The sequence below is a fragment of the Microdochium trichocladiopsis genome (assembly GCF_020744255.1).
Source record: "Microdochium trichocladiopsis strain MPI-CAGE-CH-0230 chromosome Unknown B0I36scaffold_4, whole genome shotgun sequence".
NCBI classification, from domain to species: Eukaryota; Fungi; Ascomycota; class Sordariomycetes; order Xylariales; family Microdochiaceae; genus Microdochium; species Microdochium trichocladiopsis.
Genome location: NW_025763547.1, coordinates 3,397,308 through 3,419,108, shown reverse-complemented (window position 1 = coordinate 3,419,108; position 21,801 = coordinate 3,397,308). Strand labels below are relative to the sequence as shown.

Below are 21,801 nucleotides of genomic sequence, written 5' to 3'. Positions count from 1 at the left end.
TCATCCTACGAGGCTGAGGAACCACGGACGCTTCTCAGTTTGATTGTCAGAAGATGCAACGAAGGGGACTGTGGCTGTCTTATAGACAATGTCTGTTTTCTATCAAGAACTTTGTACTGGTGTATCAGACGTTGAGGAACGGCTCACTCGGGACAATTGCCAGCGGTGAACTGACCATCTATATTGATTGTTCTCACGTGGGAATTGCGTGGTCGCCATGTTCATGATACAGGATGCGAAACGAATCAAATCTGAAAGTGTATGGATATACTAAGTTCATTCGAATACTAGACCATCGTGACCATCCTCATCGATCGAATAGCCTTGCCTGCGAAGCCATATACTCTTGCTCGGAAGCCGTAAGTCGGTAGAAATACCCGAGTGACACGTGCACTTCATACTCCTCATCGGAAAGGTCAGCTTGTTCCCTCCTAGACTCTTGCGACGTCAAAGTACCGGTGGCGGAATCTTCGGAGGCATAATCCGGGCTCGGATCAGGGTGGTCCAAGGTTAATCTAGGAAATGATACAGCGCATGAGATGTGTGCGCTCTTGATGAGATTGTACGACCGGCGTGCCTTGGACGATTCTGCCATTGCAGAAACTGTGCATCCGAGCTCTCGCAGACTCAGATCAGTAAGTCCGCTTGGCTTCGGTAATGGCCACAATTTGTCTCTCGCCAAGATCTGGATCAGGCTGCCGAGAAGTTTTGCATGACAGTCAATTACATCCCAATCTATGGTCTTCGAGCCACGGCCGCCCTCGAGGTGGCAATACGGCGAAGGTTTCAAGTTGATGTCAATCAACTCATCGAGGCATTGCTGTATCTCATCAAGCACCAGGGTGATATGTGCCAATCGTTCGTGATAGATACTGTCTGTTGGTCAAGTCGTATGAGCCTCTCAACCACGCCTTTAATTATGTGTTGGGACAAGCGTACCTTCCAGACTCGGAGGCAATGTCATTGACGCCAATGCGAGCTCGAGCTCTTCCGAATCGGCAGGAAACCTGACCACTAAACGTCTGATGGCTGCAGAGTAGACCTTGGGCTCCCCGAGCTTGTACGAGAGCCAGGCCACACGGCAAAGGACTCTGGGGGCGACTGCTCGGTATGGATCAAGATCCAATGCCCAGATATTCGCCCACGGCTGCAAGAGCTTCAGACATGAATACTTGTCCGCGAGCACCACAATCTCGTATCGATCCATTAGCAGCTTGCCGTAGGCGTTAGGCTGACAGAACTGCCCGTGCATGAGCTGCAGCAACCACTTCAGCGGCGTCGACATGGCTTCAGGCAGGTGGACGACCCAGGAAGGATTCGTCTCCACAGCAGCGCTTGTGTTGGCAGTTTCGGAACCCGAGGGTGTTCGGCCGCCATCACGAAAGAGGATCTCAGCTAAAACTGTAGAGTGCCGAGCGACTGTTCTGGGGCATACAAGGAAATGGCGAGCGGGAAAGTCTCTGCCGCAGACGCGGTGGTGATCGGTCTTGAGCCACAGGTCGCCTCGAGTGTCGAGAATTTCATTTCCGTCCCTCGAAGCTGGTGCACGCCGACTCACCATTGCGAGAGAGCCGTAGGCGAAGTATTGATCGATGGAGATTGCTGCACGTTATATTTATTTTCCGTCTCTGAATGAGAAGTATGCTTGATTTCTGGACTAGCGGCAACCAGCGGCCGTTTTTATCAAGCTGGCCTTGGGTCTTTGGAGGAGCACATCTGGAACCAACTCCATGACCACCCACCCACCACAAGTCAGCCTCACAGGTGTTGGCAGTTTTCCAGCGCTTAGACAAGCGCATGATTTGTCCAGCGAGGGCTTAGCAGGCCGCCCTTTTGGGCCAACACAATTCCAGGTCAACTCTGTTGCTTTGCTTCCTTTTGATTAGCTGTCACCTTTCGGCTTACGAAACATCACAGACCGCCGCTCGAGACCTGATACCGAGCCGTTTCCTGTGCCGCTTTGCTCCAACGGCTTGACATGGGGTCCTGGCCGATCACGCAGCACGATACGAATGCGGGCTTGTTCAGCTTGTTGGCTACATGCGAAGATGCGGCACGTCCATAGTGAATAAAATCTATTCGGCATTGAGGTGCACCAATCGCAAGATGGCGTCCGTGGGCTTGTAGGACATGGGCCAAAGGCCGGGCCCTTCGGCGCAGAGGGCAGTTGAGAAGCCATGCATAGTCGCGAGCCGGGTGCATCACTTTTTCCATGGCAAGGCTATATGTCAGCGGGGTGTGACGAGGTGGACTCGTTCAAGCGTGCGGCTGTAAGTAGACAAGCGGGATTCTGGCATGTTGTATGGAAAGACTATTTAGCCGTGATTTTAGCCTCGCATGCATACACGAGGCGAAGTCAGGCCTTAAGCCCCGCATGCCAAAAAAGTCACGTTCAGCTCATTGACCAGACATTAGACTGTGGAGAACATCACAGGAGCAGAGGCCGGGTGGCGTTGCTTCAACTGAATTGCAGGCCTGGTGAGGTTAAAATATCGAGATCAAGGTATAGTGGCCCCAGACAATTGAAGTGGCGTAAAGCTGATTAGAGTCGAGGTTATGATGTATCAAATCATTTGCTCTGTAAAATACACCCACAGCCGCAACCTCCTTTCGAAGGCTTTGTCAATCATAAGGGACGGTTCCTGTGCAAGTAAACTGAGTCCCCCCATAGTCTCCCATGAATTTGAAGAAATAGCTAGTCCCCGCACTGCGGTTTTTTCACCACAGGCTGAATATTGGGCTTTGGACTTCCGCGAACGGTAAGGGGATCGTCACGGTTAAATTCACCATGCAGCCACTCGGCCAAGAGGCAGCTCGAACTATGCGCTCCAGGCCTGACAAGCACTCTGGGGTTCTGCGGAGAATCCTTGCTTCCTGCATATGATTACCCCAGAATGGGGCAAGATCCTGGAGCTGACGGGATCGCATTCCGTGACACCGCTTCGTGCTGTGGAGACTTGTCTACTATAAATTCACGAACCATCGCCAAGCACTTACTTCTGCCAATGTAGTTGAGCTGTGGTTAACGAAGCACAATCCAACTTCTCGACGCCCTCTCACTTAGTGTAGTCCTTCTTCACAATGCTTGGAAAATTTCTGTTCGCGGCACTTCTGGTGCAGCCGCTATTTGCGGCGCCCACCACTCCTCACGAGCCAGGGACGGACTGCCCTGCTGACCCACCGGGCCCTCCAGGTGGTCCTGGCGGACCAGGCGGACCTCCTGGAGGCCCCGGTGGTCCTCCTGGTGGACCAGGCAAGCCGAAACCATGGGGTTTCTTCACGAACAACACAATCTACCAGACCACTGGCTCCGAGGCCATCACCTACCCCCGCTATGCTGAGCTCGAGGACAGCACCATCCTAGCCACGGCATCGTTGATGGGCCATAGCCCAGGCTATTTCCCCGTCTTCGAAAGCAAGGATGGCGGAGCGTCCTGGAAATACATTTCCAACCTCACAGACCAGGTTAATGGCTGGGGCATGAGTGCACAGCCTGCCATAACCGAGCTCACCGAGGACCTGGGCAAGTACAAGAAGGGCACGATCCTGGCTGGCGGCAATAGCTGGAGCAACAATGGCACCCGGATCGACCTGTACGCGAGCACCAACAGAGGTCGCTCCTGGGAGTTTGTCAGCCATGTGGCTTCAGGCGGCCGGCCGAACACGACTAACGGCGCAACTCCTGTATGGGAGCCGTACTTCATGTAAGTTGTGATTATCCCATTATAGCAGTTGATCTCACTATAGGAGTCAAGTACTGGTCATCCGAGGTACTAACGAGACAACAACAACAGGGTATACAACCACCAACTCGTCTGCTACTACTCCGACCAGCGTGACCCCAAGCACGGGCAGAAGCTCTCACACCAGACTTCTCGGGACTTGGTCCACTGGAGCGCGCCTGTGGACGACGTCGCATACGACGAGTATATCGCCCGGCCTGGCATGACCGTCGTCGCCTACATCAAGCCCACCAAGAAATGGATTCTCGTCCACGAATTTCCCGTGGGCAACTCATCCTCCCACGGCTCGCACTATCCTGTCTACTACAGGCTTGCAGATTCACCTCTCGACTTCCGCCATTCTGAAGGTCTCCCGATTGTCATAGACGGGTCCTTTGCACCAAATGCCAGCCCTTATGTCGTCTGGAGCCCTCTTGGCGGCCCATTTGGCACGATCGTCGTCTCCGACGCTGACAACCGCCAGGTCTACACCAACCGTTTCGGCGGCGACGTCAACAAGTGGGAATCCCATGCGACTCCCGCAGGTGCCGTTTATAGCAGGGCCATCCAGATCTTCAAGAAGCGGCCCGATCACCTCATGATCTATGGTGGGGAGACGTTTGATGACTTCGGCTTGGGCCTGCACACGCCGTTCTCCGCGACGGTCATCAATCTCAATGATCTTCTGAAATCTAAGCCGTAGGATCCACGAGTGTGGTTCGCATAGATAAAGAATATATACTGCATCTTGAGTCAAACTGCATACTCGTGAAGTGTGCCCGCGATCCGCCTTGAAATTCATCATGATCACAGGCGACGACATTGCTTGGTTGATATCGTTTGTATAATAATGTTCGAGAACCGCTAAAGCTAAGGAAAGGAGAAATGAAGGGAGCGATGCTATAATGGCCAATTTCTCGAGGCCACGCGCGGCACAGGGCTGACCACGCTGATGCCGTGATGTTCTACTTCCAGCGTGGGCGTCGACTGCCTGCGATATTCCGTCTCGCTGGTCTCGCCGCTGCTCAACCGGTTCGTCTGGTCCACCACCGGGTTGCCGTACCTGTCGTACTTTGCCGTGAGCGCGGCCATGCCCGCGTCGGTGCTCTGCCGAAGCATGATGCTCTCGTCGCTGTCGTCGGCTGCGCCCTGGTCATACGCCGAGTACCACTTGTTCGAGCTGACGACCCGTCTCTTGTTCTTCTCGTTGCCGTCGTTGCCGCCGCCGCCGCCGCCGTTGTTGTTGTTGTCTCTGAGGCGCGCGAGCGGGAAACTGTTTCCGTCGCCGCCATTGTCGACCAAAGTCCCGGTGCCGTTGCTGCTGAGCCCGTTTGCGTACCCGCTCTTGCCCGAGACGCCCAGCTTGGAACCGGTCGCGCTGCTGCTCTGGCCGCTCCGCCCGGTGAATTTGGCGGTGCGGTTGCGCGTGCTGATGGCTCCGTCACGGATCATCCTGCGCAGGGCCGGGATGCATGCCGCGATAATGGTGGTACCCATCTCGATCTCGCCCCAAAGAGTGTAAAGGGCACCGTCATATGACACATCCGTGGTCGCGAGGTTAGGCACCAGCGAAGCTCGCATGAAAGCCATGGCGCCCGCGCTGTATTTGATGTCAGTTGGGGAAGGTTCTCATCGTCGTCGACTTTGTGGCTGGGGATCCATCAGTTTGCTCGCCGACTTACACGCATCCGAGGCTCATCGCCATGCCGACTCCAACCTTTTCAATCGGGCGCATCTGCAAGTTCCAGACAATTTTCCATGGCATGAATGCGAGCAAAAGGTCCATCAAGCCAGAGTATACTGCTCAGTCAATGGTTAGGACAAGCATACAAGGAAGAGGGGCCTAGAGAAAGGACCCCATGATCAAAGCGAAAGGGTAACAACGTACTGCCTTGAAATATGCCGAAGTTGATGGTGTGCCACTTGTTGACACATGTTCCTGGAATGAAGTCGACAACCGCCTTGGCCAGTGGGTCGCATTGCACCCATGGCAGAATAGCCACTGGAAGTGTAAACACGATCAAGCTGATAACGATGAACCAGATGACCCAGTTGATCCACGACCACAGGCTGTTGGCGAGGTTCAGAAGAGTGAATGCGAAAGAGATCTTGGCTACGGTAATCCCCAGAAAGGCGACAGTGATTCCGCAAAGGCCATATATCGCAAGTGACATGAGGTTTGTGAATGGGACTGGCGAGAAAAACAGACTACATGTCAGCCACCAAACTCAGTTTGACATACCCATCCTGACCCCCACGGTTGAGGAGATCTGGAGCCTTGCACGACTTACCATCGAGAGAATGCTTTCCAAACCCAGCAGAAACCTCGAATTGCGTAATGATTGCAAAGGCAATGTGGAAGCACTATCGGGACCATGTGAGCATGACTATTGCCCTATCAAGACAGGACAGATCGAATCCGACGCACCTGCGCGAGTATCAAGCAGTAATCATCTGCCCGCCATCTGGTGGTTATCCATCGCTGCTGCAGTCGAAGTCCGACGAAGATGGTACTGACACCCAGCAGGGTGTAGGTGACAATTTGCAGCAGCGGGCCGCGTGTTTCCGCCGGGTTGCTGACCCATCCCAGACCGCCACCAGCCATGATGCGTCCGTCGTCTTCGATTTACAGAACGAGATGTCGAGTCATGAAGTGGTTCGCAAAGAAGTTAAGTACATTAAGAGAACAAGGGTCTACCCACCCTAGATGGGGGGGAGCACATGGTTTTAAGCCCGGCACATGGCTGCAAGGGCATGTGCCACACCGCATTGTGGGTCGGGTACATGGTCTTTGTGGATGAACAAGTCCGGCCACGGGGTATCAGCACTAGCACTAGGTAGGAGGGCTTCTTCCATACGAAACCATTATGGGTGGATTCTGCCACATGCTGCTATGATCGGATGCAGTAGGTGATGCGCGTTAATGCCCCCCGCTCCGCGTTATAACTCGAAGCCACAGCACCAAGTGTTCGGGAAAGACTGTGCTTGGAGCGAGCCTTGTGCCGTTTCTGGAAACCGTGCCCGGTGAGAAACGACGCGTCAGTGTCAAGGCGAGAGGAGGCAATAGTGGCTCAGCTAGTCATTTCCCTGCAGAATATATGATTCGTCGCAGAGTGTGTGACAGCTCGATATTTCTTCGGTCAGTGCACGCACCAACCAATATGGGATTGGAAGGTTAGTAAATTTTATCCCAGTGGCGTACTCGTTTTCAGTGTTGTTGTGTTTCTTCTGGAGCTGCCGAGGTCTTTTCAAGCAAGGCTCTCCGGTACAATTTCCACGATGATCTTCCAATCTCGGCCCATAAAGGGTAATCAGTAAAGATACCCGCCCAACCTGAGAGATGGGGGGCCGGAGACAGGTGGTTGGCACATGATATTGCTGCGGTGGCAAGGGACCCCTAGAGACGGGCATGTGCTCCAACATGGGCAAGGTTGCCGTCAGCCGACGCCAGGATTTTACTCCGTAGTGCACACGCTTTGACGGGGGGGAGGAGAACCGACCCCCTGGATTAGACTCGTTCTGTATTAGTGCCCACCTAGATCCTAACAGGGATTCGTCAACGGGTGGATTTCATCTCAGCCGTACCCGGCAGATGGCTCCAGCCGTGTTTGAGACGGCGGCTTCTAGCTCAGCGCCGCTCCCGCTGTGGTGATCCCACTGTCACAACGATATGGCAAGGAACCTACGAGTTCAGCTTACGAAAGCTCCTCCGCGATAGTAATAGCTTGAGCTAGCATTTGCGCAGCATTGGGTGCACACCACCACTGCGCTCAGGCCCCGTGGCTGCGACTCTCCTCTGGCAGTCACCTACATCCCCCATGTACCAACAAGCAAGGCGAGTCTACGCGCAGGCAGGCAAAAACAAAAAGAGCTGACCACATACACCCACGCTGTACAGCAACCTGGCTTAATTATTTTGTCCACAAACTCGCCAGGTACCCATGCCATGGACAAGGGCTATGGTGCGAACACCCCGCCCAGTCCTGCAGCAGTGTTTAGAAGATCCTGGCCTATATGCAAGCCCAGCCGCCGGATGGTTTACGAAGCGGACTTGGCACCTGTACAGGCCTTGACACAGACCTGAGGGAGACGAGGTTGCCGCACCTCCATTCCGCGCATTGCACTTGAGCCGCATTGAGGATCACTCCTGTTGATCCAGCTTGAAAGCACGGCTCAGCCACAGATCTCCCGATAGATGTGCCACTGGCATCCGTCGGGATTCTTTTTAATATCATTTTCCTTCATGCAGAACTCCCCCCCCCCCCCCCCACGTGGCAAAGTGCGGCATTTCGTGCTGATCTGGGCCCCGCGTGCCCCGTCGTCCCGTCCCCTCCCCCACGATCCACACAGACGGCAACCAAGCACGGCAGGCAAGACCCGTTTCTTGCTTGCAGCCGATCGCCAGAACGATGCGTTGCAACGTCCGTCCCGGCGGGCAAGGCCTCGCCCAGCTAATCAGCCCGGCCGGCCAGACCAGTCTTGCCTTGCTGAGGATGGTTACAATCTGGATCATTGCGATGGCCCACAAGTGGCGAGCTCCATATCTCAACAACATCTTTCCTGTCCCCCCTCTCCATCCCTACTGTTCATCCTGGAGTGCTGTGGGACCGTGATGGCGCGATAAGCAAGGTCCACGGTCCACGGTCCACGGGTTCGTCGGAATCGGGGCCGGAGGACCAATGGGAGGGCATGGACCGTGCCGTCGCCTTACTCGAGCGCGACCTCAACCCCTTGTGCTTATGGCTCCCCCCCCCTTGTCAGAACCTGGGCTGGGCACGGGTGTTTCTCAGCAGAAGATCGCCCGACTAGCATGACTCGGACCTCGTCCAAGCCGACGGGCGCGGCCGGCCCCCCTGCATTTGGTCCGGTGGGAGGTACTGTACGTCGTTCCACATTTAACATCTGATGACACTCGGGTGTCAGTTTTGTTTTGCCCGGTTTCGTGCTGTCAAGACCATGTGACGGGAAACGTTCACTCGGGGTACACAACTTCGGATAAAGGATATATCGACCTGTTTATATAGTTGCCTTCGTACTACGTATAAAGGAGAAAGGTCCCCGAACGGTGTGAGGTACGGCTCCAGAGCGCCATTTATCTGCTCCCGGAGAGCTGCCCCTACACCCTCAGCCAGGTTCCTCCGGTGTATCCCCGTGCGGACCATTTCCTGCTCCGAACGTCACACTTTGATGCTGAAAAGTCTTGCGACTTGCGACGTCGGCGCTCCAGCGTCGTCCTGCCTGATTTCAAGGACTACGTATGAGACAGTACAGTCACACTATACCGTTGCTTCTTATCTCCAAAAGCAACGGCGGTCGGCCGCAGAAATCGGGCCGTTGAACAGAATGTGCACCTCTCCTGGAACCGAGCCTGTCTGTCTTGCAAGCACTTTCCCACTGACCCTGTAGTCATGTTTATCTTGGAGCCCTCAGATAGTCCTCTTTTTGTGCACTTCCCTTCCCATGCCGCAACGGTGGAGGACCAGGGTTGGTGTGTTGTAATGTTCAAGTAAGCATCCCCACCCCGAGAATGGAGTCAAAAACCTCGGGTTCGGCAGCGCCACGGCGCCGGAGAAGTACTGGACTCCGCCCTTGTTCCGGCACGCTGCTTCATGTGGCTCACATATCAGATCGCATGACCGCACACAGCCGCCGGAGCCGCATATCCTCGTCCTTCGCCAAGGCCAGTCTGCCGGGACGCCGTGATAGCTCACTTCCTAACCTTGAAGCGATACATCTCCCCTCGGTCCAGGTACACCACCCTGTCGCCCCAGCCCTCCGTCTCGACCTTGTCTTTGAAATCAGAGAGTGGGGACAGGAACACATCGTAGTCGTCAAAGTGTATGGGGATCGTCACGTCCGGGTCCATCAGCTGCATCAGCTTGAAGCCCTGCTCGGCATCCATGGTCACCATGAGCAGCGGCATCGAGGGGCCCGGGATCGTGGTTCCGCCGAGGTGGACGAGCATCAGGTCGAGCCTCTGCTCGTTGAAGTGCTTCGGGATCTCCTTGAGGTCGTCGACAAAGAGCGTGTCGCCAGAGATGTAGATCCGGTACCCGGTCTTGATCTCTTGCCCGTCGCCGCCGCCGCCACTGCTACTATCCGCTGCCTCCTCGTAGCCGAGCTGCAGGAGCCACCCGTTGGTCGGCGGCACCGCCTTGAGGATATCATTCGCGACGGACAGCGGGCCCGGTGGGACGTGTTTTCCCGGCATGCCCGTGATTTTGACGACAGGCCCCGCCTGCGCCTTCTTCCCTGCTTCTCCCTGCAGCCGCTGCTGGTCTTCCTCGTGCTGATCGCCGTCGACATGCAGGACCGCACTCTCCCAGACATCCAGCCCCGTGACCTGCTTGAATCCGCCACTACTGCCCTCGTCCTCCCCGTCCCCGCTGCTGCTGCTGCTGGTGCCCGCCATCTTCGACCCGTCCTCCAGACACCCCTTGGCGTGCGGCGTCGTGACGATCCTCACGTCCCTCCGCAGCGCGGCCTCGACCTCCCGGTCAAAGTGGTCCTCGTGGTAGTGCGAGAGCAGCACGACGTCGATGGGCGGCAGGTCGTGCAGGTCGACGGCCGGGTTGGTCTGGCGCTGAGCCGTCACCCCGGGGCCGAGGTGCACGTGGTCCCCGGCGTGCAGGAAGTTTGGGTCTGTGAGGATCCGCAGGCCGTGCCAGCTCAGGATCGTGGTGGCCGTGCCGATAAAGTAAATGCTTCCGTCGAGGTCTCTCTTGTCGTGGTCATTCTTGGAGGGAGCGCCGGAGCCGGAGCTGGAGCCGGAGCCGGTCGCCTGGGCCTCTGTCCCGGCGAAGGCTCTGATGATGCTGGGATCATCGGTTTCCCGCGGGTGAGTGTGGACTTGCTTGATAGGAACGTCCTTTGGTGCTTCTGCCGCGCTTTGCTGCTTCCGGAGAAGAGGCGTCCGCTTGCGCGGGTCAATGGTGATGTGAACGGGGCCTGCCATGACTGTGATGCGCAGTCTGTGTTTTGCCTCTCAGAACATTCAGATTTGGGGAAGTCTACACAAGAGTCTACTGATTGTCGCATTCATCAAACCGTGGACAAGATTGATATTCACTGCAACCAGAATACTCCTGGCTTATGTAAGTGCGGTTGGAGATGCGCACTTCATGACGCAAGGTTGACGATGATTCTTGACTTGCATCGCGATCCACATTGATATGGAGGGGCTAACGGACGTGGACATCAGGCATGATTCGCGGATGAAAAAGCATACGCTGTAGCACAACAATACATTGATGTCAGTCAATCATGTTGCATTGCACGAAATGAGATAGTCTACAAGAGTGCAAATAGCCACAACATCTCCTGTGCACATGAGTTCATGGGTCAACATTACAACTGTCGCCTCAGCTCCGACCTGACATCATAACAGTTTGCTCTGCTTCACCTTGACCGTCGCAAACGTGCATTGGTCTCGCTGCTGCGACTCCAGAACCCGCGGCCCGGTAGCCGCCGAAGTAGAAGTAAAACACGACATCAATAACCCTTCAGGCACCGAAATTGCTCAACCACAAGTGTTCCGTGTTGTCAGTCGTATCAAAGTGCACGGTGGTCATGGCGCCGTTCACCACTGGTTCTCGTCATCATACATGTCAGACCAGCTGCGACCTTCTCTGCGCAACATCTGCGTGAGCGTTGACTCGGATATATCCGTGCTCAGCTTCTCCACAGGTGCGCCAGTCGACGTGGCGGCATCCGTGGGGTAGGGAGCCAACTCCGTCAGGCCCAGCGGTTCATGCGGGGGTTGTCTGCTCTGGGTGACCAGGAGATCCTGTCCTAGTCCTGCCTGGCCCAGATGCTGATGGTCCTCGGCATTGTTACGCAGAGTTGAGCGCCTACGCCGTTCGAAGAGCCCCGGACGAGTTGCGGATGCACTTGCTGATGCTTCAGCTGTCGTGCCCGACGTGGTCTTCGTGCTCGGAGGTGCCAGGACAGCCTTGCTTCTCCAGTTCAAAGAAGTGATTGGTCGTGAGGGAGCGGTGTTGACGGTCGATTTCGGCACTTCTTGCTTCTGTGTAGTGTTGCTTGGCGTCGTCTTGGTAGAATTGGGCTGCTCAAGCGACTGATTGGCCCGAATATTGGCTGCTTTGCCACGCTTGCCCGTGCCACCCGATGGTCTTCGTTCGGACGTCGTCTTGACGTGCTCAGCAGGAGATCTGGGGGCTCTGGCATTGTTTGGTTGCGTCTTTGCTTTCATCTGTGACCTTGCAGCCACAGTCGTCCAAGGAATACTGCCGCTTCTGAACCTTTGCGGCTCTGTCGCACCTTGAGGAGCGCTGGAGCCAGAACCTGATCCGTAAGACCATGGTTTGCGGGAGTGAGACTTGACACAGCCTGACGAGCTACTGCTTCGTGAAGGGGGGGTTTTGACCTGTTTAGATCTGGTTGGACTCTGCTCCGCACTCACAGCTGCTAGGTTAGCCGACGTCAATGGCGACATGCTGCTTGGCTGAGGAATGCGAGTGGCGGTCGGCGACGATCTAGCTCGAAGCCGGTCAGATAGAGCAGAACGTGCAGAAGATGACACACTGGTGCTCGCAGGTCTTTTGTGAGCAGAGTCAGACTTCGCCGGAGATGTCCGTGAACCTGTGGGCGACATGGTCTTGCTGCTTGCTGCGCCGGTGCTAGGGCCGTCCTCAGCTTGCGCCAATAGGTCGGCTTCATACATGCGGTCGGCGATGTTGCTGCTCGCAGAGGAGGACGGGCGAGAACCAAGGAAGTCGCCGCTCTCAGTCAGCCCAGTCGCGTACGTGTCCTCAGGGTCTTCGGGCATTGAAACCCAGGCGAAGCTAATTCTTGTAACTCGCGCCGACAAAGCTGTGCTACCAATAGTCTCATCCTGCTGGAAAGCACGCGCGGCTTCATTGGCGTCCTCGTCTGGAGTGGGAGAGCGTGCGACGCGAATGGGCTCTTCCGGAGAATTGGAGCCGGAATTGTCTGAATCGTGGCGGAGCTCAGCCTGGACGTCCGTATGAGGGACAGATGCAGCGCTGCTCGATTTCGAGTCATCGAGAGTGGCTTCCTCGATCATGGTGTATTTGTCAATCGTGGAAACTGTAGGTGTGGGCTCGTCGGGCGTGATGTGATCGGTTGGAAAGGTCACGCTGGTAGCAGCACCCGCGACGCCTCCTTCGCCTTTCAAATGCTCAGCGTCTTCGCTGTTCATAACCTGACTGTTGCCATCCTCGCTGGTGGAGAAGTCGTGTGTGAGGTCAAGAGGCTCAATGTGGGAGAGCTTGATGTCAGCCTCCTCCTGCTTGACCTTGGGATCCTGATCTTTGTCGCTAGCCTCTGTGAAGATACTGCCACTCAGGCTCTGGCCGAGATGGGTCTCCATGGATTGCGCTGAGCGGTCCTACTGCTCAACCGCATTCATCAAGGCGTCTTTCTGAGTGTGCAAAGCCGCGACAAGGTCATCAATCTGTTGCTGGACTTGGGCGCTGAGAGTCTTGGCTGAGGCTTCTGTTGCTTGCAGGGCTTGCATAAGGACCTTTTGCTGCGCTGCAGCCTCGTCACGAGCTTGTGAAACGAGGCTCAGGTGCTCAATGGCGTGCTTGTACTGGCTCCGAATGTCTTTGAGGTCGGCTGAACAAACTGCCAGCTTCCGCTTTGTCTCATTGTACCGATCTTGAGCAACATCGCGTTCAATAGTGACAGTGTTGAGCTTCTCGGTGAGGTTGTCCACAACCCTGGCGTTGTCTTTGCGCTCGGTCTCGGCCGATTCCAGAGCTCCTTGGAGCTCGCTGAGGCGTTTCTGGGTGCTGTTGTCGCCAGAGTCCATGCTCTCTGCGTGTGCCTTGTCATTCTCAGAGTCAGGCTCCTGCTGTACACGTGCTGTGATCAAAGCCAGGGTGAGCTGCTCATTTTGCTGCTTGAGGAGGTCGAGTTCCACCTCCAGCCGCCGGTTCGCAGTCTCAAGCTGAGTGTATGACAACTGTTTGGACTCTCCCGAATCAGTGTCTTGGCACACTCCAGCGTCTGGCTCATCTATGCCGACTGCGATCTCGACCTCCGACGGGGTAGCAGGAGCACCACAGCACCGTGGGACAGAAGTTGCAGCCTCCAGATCTGCTCGTGGGGAGGTCACAGGCAGGGCTAGGGGAATCACAGGCTCCGGGGTTGCAGGCTTCGGAGTCGATGTGTGGCTCTGAGGCAAGGCGGGAGCAGGAGACGGAATCTGGATCGCGTTCTATAAATGGGAGAACGATGTCAGTTGAACTCATGAAGCACCGATTTCGAGGTTGTATGCAGCCTGTGGTACTAGTTCACTTACTTCTGGGACGGCCGAAGACACGTTGCCACTTGGTGCGCTGGTAGGAGTCGCGTCCTTGGGAGTCTCTGACTGCTTGGTCTTAGTAGCCGGCACTTTGGGCACCGGGGCCAGCTGAGACTTTTTCAGCCCGAGCGCCTCGGCGTAGGACTTCCTGGGCGGCTGTGAAGTCATGGCTGGATGTTGTACGTGTTGCCTGACTTTTCCGGAAGTGTGAGCTTAGGCTGTACAGGGATGGGGAACGTGCGGTGATACAGTTCAAGCTTGAAGGATGGCGATGATGCTGGTCTCACGGTGTGTGTTGTGTTTGCAGATGAGTGACGTGAGGGAGAAGTGAACAGGATGAGGAGGACGGTCGTCGAGGCGGTGGCGGCAGATATACACAGGCTGCTCTGGGACGAGGAGCAAGCGCGTGGCTCCGCGGACTACAAAATTGACGGACTCGCCGAGGCGGGATGCGGCCAGGCAGCTTGCTCACACTGCTGGTGGTCTTTGGCTGATGTGGTTGCTTGCCCAGCGGCGTCAGGTCAGGATTGTTTCTGCGGCGGCTGGTCGGGGCGGGAGGACGAGCAGGCAGGAGCAATTGTCCGGAGTGGCTGCCAGGTCAGGCTCGCTGTCCGGACGGGCTCGAAGTCTGGTGTGTGCACCTTTCAAAAAGGGATGGAAAAGACCAGAGAGTTTCTCAAAACATTGGGCGGCGGTCGAGTTGCTCTGGTGGCCTGGACAGTTCGACATTCCACGCTGACACAAGGCCAGGTAGTTGGATAGCCTCCTGGGCTGCCAGCATGGTCATTCTGAGCACCAAAGATACTGGCAATGAGAGCCGCTCTTGTGGGTTAAAACTTTGGCAGACAAATTCACTGGGTTGTTGTTCTCGAGCATGCAGTAATTTCTGATGGGCAAATATCATGTCATCCTCAAGGAGAACATGATGGATCCAGCAAAGTCGACCAATTTGGAATGAGACTATGGCTAGTCCAACATTCACAGGTGAATATATTTGCATGAAACGTCGTCCCTGGCAAAGTGGCAAAGCACCGGAGCTGGTTTTGTCTTTTATGCTATCTTTGTCCAATCTGCCAGTTCTTTGGCCAATGCACCCCAGCTTTTGGCGTACACGTGGGCGGGCGATGGTTTGCTCCATCACATGGTGTCAAGCAATCATGTTTCGTCTCAAGATCTGGGACCATGGCGCACGTGTACCCCAGCGAGCCGGAGCTTGTCATCGCCTGCACTCCTTTGGGACCACAGAGCTAACACAATCCTCGAGCGTGGTTGTGATCCTGATCCGAGGGCTGGTTTGGGTTTGGCAAGACACGTGCAACTATCGGGCACTGCACGCGATGCCAATTCACAAGGACCTGGCCTTAGGACGACCGAGATAGGCGGCGCGCAGTCATGACGACCAAACGGGATGGACCTGCGTATGCCAAAGGCAGCTCAATTCACACGACCGGACCCCACACTCGAATGCAGGTCGGCGACATCATGTAGATCTCTAAATGAAACGGAACCAGGACGGGAGAAAAACCTGGTGCCGAGATTAACGACGGATCCATCTTTCCCAAGAATGTTTGCTCTGGGGCTACTCCGTGGCAGCCAAAGCCGCCGGGTGACTGTTGTGCGCTGTCCCATCAAAAGGACACCGCCAGCCTGGAGCGCCCGTTCTATCTGAGGAAGGAAAGGAAGAGAAGGAAAAGCACGGAAATGCCAGCACGCGTCGAAGAAAACTGGTGTCCGTCGAGAGCGAGAGTGGAGCCGACCCGCCATGCACAGACCAGCTCTCGAGTCTGAACGAGCTGGCGGGCCGCAGCCTGGCAGGACCCTCCCGAGCTGTCTGCCAGCTGCCCACTGAGGAACTGGCCGGCAGCGGTCATCACCCAATGCGCGGGAGCTCATTGGCCGTCTTGGGCCGAGGGAATGGTGCCGCGCGAGCATCATCGACGCTGGCTTCCGACGTCCGATCCGACCTCTTGGACTGCGAGAGCACTCTCTTGGTTCCCTTTGTCTGGCCGCAACCACCAACCACATCGCCGTCAGAGTTCGACATTGAGCAATCATGAACGTCCAGAGAGTCGGTCTGCGGGCGCTGCGCCAAGGTTCGTCTTGATCGCCCTGCCCTCGTGGCCCCCATCCACCACCACCACTATCCAGCTGCTCCGAGCATGATGGCCCGCAATACCTTCACGCCTTCGACGTTGTACACATGAGCGCGCAGCACAGCACAGCTGACATGCATTCGATATACAGTCGCGGCTAAGCCCAATGCCCTCCCCCGCCTTGCGATGGCTGGTGTCCAGACCCGGTATGCTTCACCACGAGATTTCCCCTCCAGCGAACTTTCCCGAGCTTCATATCAGGATGCCCACCCAGTTCCGCACACGACGACGATAGTTGGCCGCAAACGAAGCACCATGGGTAGAGGACTCGACAAGTTCTTTACTACTCCCGACCCAGGTTGAGCTGTTGCTGGGCATCAAGACATGATATTCAGCTTGTGGATGCGACATTCCAACGAGCAGCAGATCAACAGACTAACTTTGTTCTCCCTCTACACAGCGGCGCCTCAACCCAGAAGCTGTCCATCACCGAGGGCCAGCAGGTCCTCGCCTCGCAGCGCCTCCAGCGCCCCGTCGCCCCGCACATCACCATCTACGACTACAACCAGATCTGGCTCGGCGCCTCCATCTGGACGCGCTTCACTGGCATGTTCTTCGGCGGCGGTCTGTACGCCTTTGCCCTCGCCTACCTCGCCGCCCCCCTGACGGGCATGCACCTCGAGTCGGCCTCGCTCGCCGCCGCCGTCGCCGCCTGGCCGGCCGCCCTCAAGGTCTCGGTCAAGTTCCTGACCGCCTGGCCGTTCGTGTTCCACTTCATGGCCGGCGTGCGCCACATCGTGTTCGACTTTGCCAAGGGCTTCTCCAAGAAGCAGATTAGCACCAGCGCCTGGGGTATCTGGGGCGCCAGCTTGGGTGCCTCCATCGCCCTGGCTTTTGGCTTTTAAGCTGGCGTACATCCACATGGATACTGGATGTGCTTCACGTGGATCGGCAACATGGCAGCCAAGGTTAGATGACCAATGGTTGGGATGTGGACACGCATGGGACAAGACCATGGAATACATACGGTGGTGTTGTTATCGACGTGTGGAGAAAGCGGCCTTGGTGACAGCTCTAAGAGTGTATCACTAGAGGCGTAGGATATATCGAGTGCCGCGATGCAGAATCGGGGTTGCAGGCAGTGCTGAGCTGTGGGAGCGTTCTTACGAGCACCGCGCAGGACTAACACGGCCGCTTTGGGCTTGTGCGATCGAGCGAGAGCAACAATTAGGATCGGGGAGCAGAGGGGGAAGAACTGTATACATCCTTTCATATGTTCAAAAATGTGAAAACACAGCCTGCAAGTAAAGATATCGGTGTTGTTTCGCTTGTGCAACAGTGCATTTCTGTTATTTGCGGTATCTGAAACCCCGAACGCCTGCTTGACAATTTTGCAAGAATGCATTTCCATCTCCAAAAGAACTTTTCTACTGCTGCATGAACTGCCTCGCCTCCAGCACCGTCGAGACGAGCTTTTGATCCCGCAAGTTCGCCAGCCGCTCGGCAACGATCTCGCCCACGAAAGCCTTGAGCTCGTTGACCTGGCGGTCCGAGATCCGAGTGTCGCCGTTCACCATGTCCTCCATGTTGCCGCCGCCGCTATGCGCCGAGGCCCACCCGATGTTGTCCTTCTCGGCGAGCGCGCGGATCCCGCGGATGATGGCGCCCACAATGGCCTCGTAGTCGATCCGGCCCGCCTCGCCCTTCTCGCGGAGCGGCGCGAGCATGCCGTTCTCAAAGTCCTTGAGGTTGGGCAGAATGATTTGCCGCACGGGCTCGTTGTTCGTGGGGCCTCCCGCGGCGGTGAGGCCCTTGATGGCGCCGTACCATACTGCCGGCGGGCCGTTGAGGTCGAGCATGCTGCGCAGGCAGGAGCGCACAATCTTGGGGCGGAGCATGCGGTTCGAGGTGTGGAATTTGTCCGAGATCTTGCCGATCAGGCTTGCCGCGAGGTCGCGGAGCTGGTACTGCTGCTTCACGGCGTCCGGGCCTGTGTCGGAGCCAAGCTTACGGCCCATGAGGCAGGTGAGGACGGGTGCGCAGAGCGGGCTCGCGTAGGGGTTTAGGAATAGGTTGTCGTTGCGCAGGAGCGCGTCGGAGAGCTCCATCATCTGGCGCAAGACGAAGACGTCGTCGAGGTTCTGGGTGACTTCATGCGAGATGAAGTTGACAAAGTATGGCACGAGCTGGTGGATGCCGGGGTCCGAGCCGACGGACTCGAGGGCTGCTTCCCGGAGTCGTTGGACCTCGGCGTCTGGGCCGTCGTCGAGAAGCGCCGATTGTACTTTTTCAAAGTATAGCGTAAGCTCTTTCGAAATGACGTGCTTCACGGCCGGTCGGAAGCTTGTGTTCTCGTTGCCTGCCATCGCTCCTAGTGTTGGATTCGCGCCAGGTCCCTTGGCGAGAAGGGTTTGTGATTGTGCCTCGTTGGATGTTGGGTTCTGCGGTATTGACGGCTGGACGCCTTCTACGGCGAGCCAATGCGCTACAGAGGGGAAGGCGTGTCAGTTCAGGGCCATCCATTCAAGAGCAATGCGCGATGCTTACCTGTGAAATTGGTGTCTCGCGGCACCTTTGGTAACGGCTGGTTGATCATCTTCTCGAAGTCCACCTCCTCGTCCTCGATATAGAACAGAGGCTGTCCAGGCCCCAAGCTCGCCTCGCCGTACCGCAGGGGCCTCGTCGACTCGTATCCATAGAGCGGCTCGACATCAAGCACCTTGAGCGCGAGAGAGACGTCCTGGACTGTCATTGTGGTGCGCTTAGCGGCGCGCATGAAGCGCAAGGCCTCAATGATGACCTGGCCTATCCGGTACTCGACGTCTTGTGATAGTGTCCTGAGCGCTTCGTCGCCTAGCGCCGCAATGCCGACCGACTCGGCCACGTCCTTGACATTGTCGGGATTCCACAGTAGTCGCGGCTCATTCGCGGAGCTCTTGGCGGCAGCGTCTTGAGCGGCGCCTGCCGCGCCGCGGTTTGCCGACATGACAAAGTCGATGTCGAGAATTTGGTCGAGGGCGTACAGGTATCGAAGGTCTGCTCAGATCGAATGCGCAAAGCTCGTGGAGTAGATGACGAGGGGAGGTTGTGAGCGCGGAGATCGTGGCTGGGCGGTGCGCGGAACGTGGTTAAGGCGTGGACCACTCCGACCGGCGCCGTCCTGGCGAAAGCTTGACAAATATGCTGCAAGGATGTAGCAGCCGCTATGCCGGCTGTTGTTTCGTGCTTTCTGAGGGGCATGCGCCGGGGGAATTGAGGCCTCTGAAGGCAGGGGAGTAGTTGTCGCACACGGCACGTCAAGTGGGCGGCGCGGTCGAAGCTCTTATCTTATCGGCGCGGTTCATCACCACTTGCACCCACACCCGGGCACACTGAGCGACGTTTCCTTCCAAGAGGTTCTGAACTTCTGCGTGCAACAAGACACCACAGCACAAGATGCTACTGCCTCTGCACTTCTCGCGTATCAGAGGTGGTGAGCCTGGCGAAAGACTTGGAATGGAGGGCGTCAAAGCCAGTTTAGGACGGCTACCGTTTGACAAGCATGAAGTGCATGTCTGTTACTGGTCACATCAGCCATACCTGTCTTTTCCTGTGTATACTGAATCGTCGGAGATCGTAGTCTGGTCTAAGAAATCGCGGAAATAATGGCCTGGAAGTTGCGGGCCGTGCAGCAAGCAGGTCTCTGTGACCCTGGACAGCCTACTTGGACCATGGCAGGCTCGCGTGACAAGACACACTTCTCCAGTGAAAGACGGAGGTCTATGGATTTCTCTGCTGCACAGGTACCATCCGTGTTACGTTGGAGATTTGCGCATTTCAACCGTGTCCTGGGCAGTCACGCAGACTGAGGCTGTCCAGGTGCGCCTTCCTCGTCCGTCACTGACACCCGCAGTTCACACCTGCCTGCATTCTCGAGCACGCGCAGAGGATCACAGAAGCCACCACTTATGCCACGTCAAAAGAGAACGCTGCACAGGCGTGGCTCATACAGGCCTGCTGTCTGAAGCATTCTCGGCCTCTTCCTCATCATCTTCTTCCAACACTCGATCAGCTAGATTCTCTCCACTGGTCGCTTTGAGCCATACCTCGCCAACGTCAGCGACTGCTGAACCATTACGAAGAACACTAGCGGCCCGGAGCGTCTGCCTCAATCCACGTCGATGCCTGCCACAATGCTCGCGAAGCTGCCGACTTCGAGGTCTAGCAAAAACCGCGGTGGCCGCATCCATTACACCACGTCGAGCATAGCATTCGGCCCTTATTATGGACCTCTCATACGCACGTCACGAAAACCAGCTCTATCCAGGCGGGCTACGTCGACACCCAAACCGGGCCCTTTACAAACTCTCCCTGTCGAACTACGCGTTCTGATCCTCCAGCACTGCAGCGGACTCCAGAACATGCTGAGGGCATGCCACGGCAGTCCATGCCTGTGGCGCCTCTATGCAGCAGACCAAGATCTGATGATCGTACAGATGTTGCGAAACTTCATTGGTCCTGTCCTCATGCCTCTCGCCATTGCGGGTGAGTGGGGTCTGATTGAGGACTTTTGCTTTTAAGATCAGGATCGAAACTTGCCGGATTTGCTTGAGTATGGCGATATCTACCTCAACGACAGTGCGACTGAGGAGGGGCCGCTGAAATACGGAATCTCACTTCAGACAGCATCATTCATGACAACCGCACACTTGAACATTCTTCGATTGGCTGACATGTGCATGTCTGAGCACGCGTCCCATGCAACAAGATGCACGAATACTCCCATGGACAGAAACGCGTATCGAAAGGCTCTATACATCTGGGACGCTCTCGACATGATTTTCGATCAGCGCCGCGATGTTCAATTCTACGAAAAAGTGTGGTTGGGGCTTTGGGGCCACTTCACGCCATGGGAGTTCCTTCAGGTGAAGGCTCTACTGAAGTGCCAGGTCACTGTCATTCTCCGCAAACTTGCTCAAGGTGAGTCCGGGACGGTTTATGATATTGAAAACACCATTCTAATTGTTGTTTCTATTTCTCTTTGCAGATAGTGCGGCAGTGACTGAGTACCGTTGTCGATCTCTGATCATGTATATACTCCAGAACACCTATCTCGTTAGAGAGGAGTTTGAGGATGACGACTTTGCCGACACTCTCGTATCTTCAACGGCCTGGACGTTCAGAAGAGATGGACTTCTCCCTGTCATGAGCGGGCTGTGCACCAGACAGATCCATAACTATCTTCATGGAAGAAAAAGTCCTCAAGATTTCGCTCAGTATCTCTTCGAAGCTCTACTCATAGATCAGGAGTATACGAGACAACAGCTGTCACGCATCCTGAACCACAGTCCTCTAGGACCGTGGTCTACAAAGCTGCAGGCGTGGGAAGACCCATTGATCGGGGTCAACGCCATGTGCCCTCCTGAGACTTTGGCGAGGTTCAAGTGCAGCACAGATGCACCAGGGCCACGAGATTTGTGGTTCTGGAGATGCATTGCCAATTCTGTGTACATTGCATGGAATGAAACTTTCGCAGAGCTCGCAACACAGTGGCAGCGAGAGTATCCGGGTGACATTCCCGATGCTTACTGGTTCTGGACGCGTGAGGAGTGGGACCAGCATCCGACTCTGAGACTGCCGACACTGACGGAAATGATGCAACACCTTGAGGTGTCAGAGGAGATTGCAAAAAGCACCTGATAACGCACACTTGCCA

General features: G+C 56.1%; 8 protein-coding genes across 8 annotated transcripts; 3 read left to right on the top strand and 5 right to left on the bottom strand.

The window, feature by feature from the left end:
• Nucleotides 1-260: 260 nt before the first annotated feature.
• B0I36DRAFT_321861 (uncharacterized protein) lies at nt 261-1,620 on the bottom strand. The gene is made up of 2 exons (XM_046153772.1): nt 940-1,620; nt 261-876 (listed from the first exon to the last, which is right to left on the bottom strand). Exons 1-2 carry the CDS (start codon nt 1,559-1,561, stop codon nt 308-310), a joined length of 1,191 nt encoding a protein of 396 aa, XP_046014497.1. The 5' UTR covers nt 1,562-1,620; the 3' UTR covers nt 261-307.
• A 1,461-nt stretch (nt 1,621-3,081) lies between these two features.
• B0I36DRAFT_240748 (Sialidase) lies at nt 3,082-4,425 on the top strand (the record flags this gene model as incomplete). Its single annotated transcript, XM_046149787.1, has 2 exons — nt 3,082-3,704; nt 3,795-4,425. 2 exons carry the CDS (start codon nt 3,082-3,084, stop codon nt 4,423-4,425), a joined length of 1,254 nt encoding a protein of 417 aa, XP_046014496.1.
• A 122-nt stretch (nt 4,426-4,547) lies between these two features.
• B0I36DRAFT_321858 (uncharacterized protein) lies at nt 4,548-6,391 on the bottom strand. The gene is made up of 5 exons (XM_046153771.1): nt 6,151-6,391; nt 6,014-6,086; nt 5,611-5,913; nt 5,405-5,522; nt 4,548-5,322 (listed from the first exon to the last, which is right to left on the bottom strand). The coding sequence occupies exons 1-5, from the start codon at nt 6,325-6,327 to the stop codon at nt 4,623-4,625; spliced, it is 1,371 nt and encodes a 456-aa protein (XP_046014495.1). The 5' UTR covers nt 6,328-6,391; the 3' UTR covers nt 4,548-4,622.
• A 2,823-nt stretch (nt 6,392-9,214) lies between these two features.
• B0I36DRAFT_321855 (uncharacterized protein) lies at nt 9,215-10,257 on the bottom strand. Its single transcript, XM_046153770.1, has one exon. The coding sequence runs from the start codon at nt 10,132-10,134 to the stop codon at nt 9,430-9,432; it is 705 nt and encodes a 234-aa protein (XP_046014494.1). The 5' UTR covers nt 10,135-10,257; the 3' UTR covers nt 9,215-9,429.
• A 1,044-nt stretch (nt 10,258-11,301) lies between these two features.
• On the bottom strand, nt 11,302-14,181 carry B0I36DRAFT_362305 (uncharacterized protein; the record flags this gene model as incomplete). Its single annotated transcript, XM_046158633.1, has 4 exons — nt 11,302-11,934; nt 12,145-13,021; nt 13,097-13,926; nt 14,011-14,181. 4 exons carry the CDS (start codon nt 14,179-14,181, stop codon nt 11,302-11,304), a joined length of 2,511 nt encoding a protein of 836 aa, XP_046014493.1.
• Nucleotides 14,182-16,066: 1,885 nt separating this feature from the next.
• On the top strand, nt 16,067-17,011 carry B0I36DRAFT_362304 (uncharacterized protein; the record flags this gene model as incomplete). The annotated part of the gene is made up of 3 exons (XM_046158632.1): nt 16,067-16,106; nt 16,258-16,312; nt 16,567-17,011. 3 exons carry the CDS (start codon nt 16,067-16,069, stop codon nt 17,009-17,011), a joined length of 540 nt encoding a protein of 179 aa, XP_046014492.1.
• Nucleotides 17,012-17,533: 522 nt separating this feature from the next.
• On the bottom strand, nt 17,534-19,092 carry B0I36DRAFT_373789 (uncharacterized protein; the record flags this gene model as incomplete). Its single annotated transcript, XM_046160226.1, has 2 exons — nt 17,534-18,591; nt 18,654-19,092. 2 exons carry the CDS (start codon nt 19,090-19,092, stop codon nt 17,534-17,536), a joined length of 1,497 nt encoding a protein of 498 aa, XP_046014491.1.
• A 427-nt stretch (nt 19,093-19,519) lies between these two features.
• B0I36DRAFT_408341 (uncharacterized protein) lies at nt 19,520-21,785 on the top strand (the record flags this gene model as incomplete). The annotated part of the gene is made up of 5 exons (XM_046161864.1): nt 19,520-19,888; nt 20,236-20,304; nt 20,582-20,630; nt 20,667-21,065; nt 21,133-21,785. Exons 1-5 carry the CDS (start codon nt 19,751-19,753, stop codon nt 21,783-21,785), a joined length of 1,308 nt encoding a protein of 435 aa, XP_046014490.1. The 5' UTR covers nt 19,520-19,750.
• Between the last annotated feature and the right edge of the window lie 16 nt (nt 21,786-21,801).

Coding starts and splice junctions, on each gene's coding strand:
- B0I36DRAFT_321855 (XM_046153770.1), bottom strand. CDS start 10,134: ATGGCGGGCACCAGCAGCAGCAGCAGCGGGGACGGGGAGGACGAGGGC.
- B0I36DRAFT_321861 (XM_046153772.1), bottom strand. CDS start 1,561: ATGGTGAGTCGGCGTGCACCAGCTTCGAGGGACGGAAATGAAATTCTC. Junction 877..939: donor ATTGCCTCCGAGTCTGGAAG/GTACGCTTGTCC, acceptor CTTGACCAACAG/ACAGTATCTATCACGAACGA.
- B0I36DRAFT_321858 (XM_046153771.1), bottom strand. CDS start 6,327: ATGGCTGGTGGCGGTCTGGGATGGGTCAGCAACCCGGCGGAAACACGC. Junction 6,087..6,150: donor ACTGCTTGATACTCGCGCAG/GTGCGTCGGATT, acceptor TGGTCCCGATAG/TGCTTCCACATTGCCTTTGC. Junction 5,323..5,404: donor GCGATGAGCCTCGGATGCGT/GTAAGTCGGCGA, acceptor CATCAAATACAG/CGCGGGCGCCATGGCTTTCA.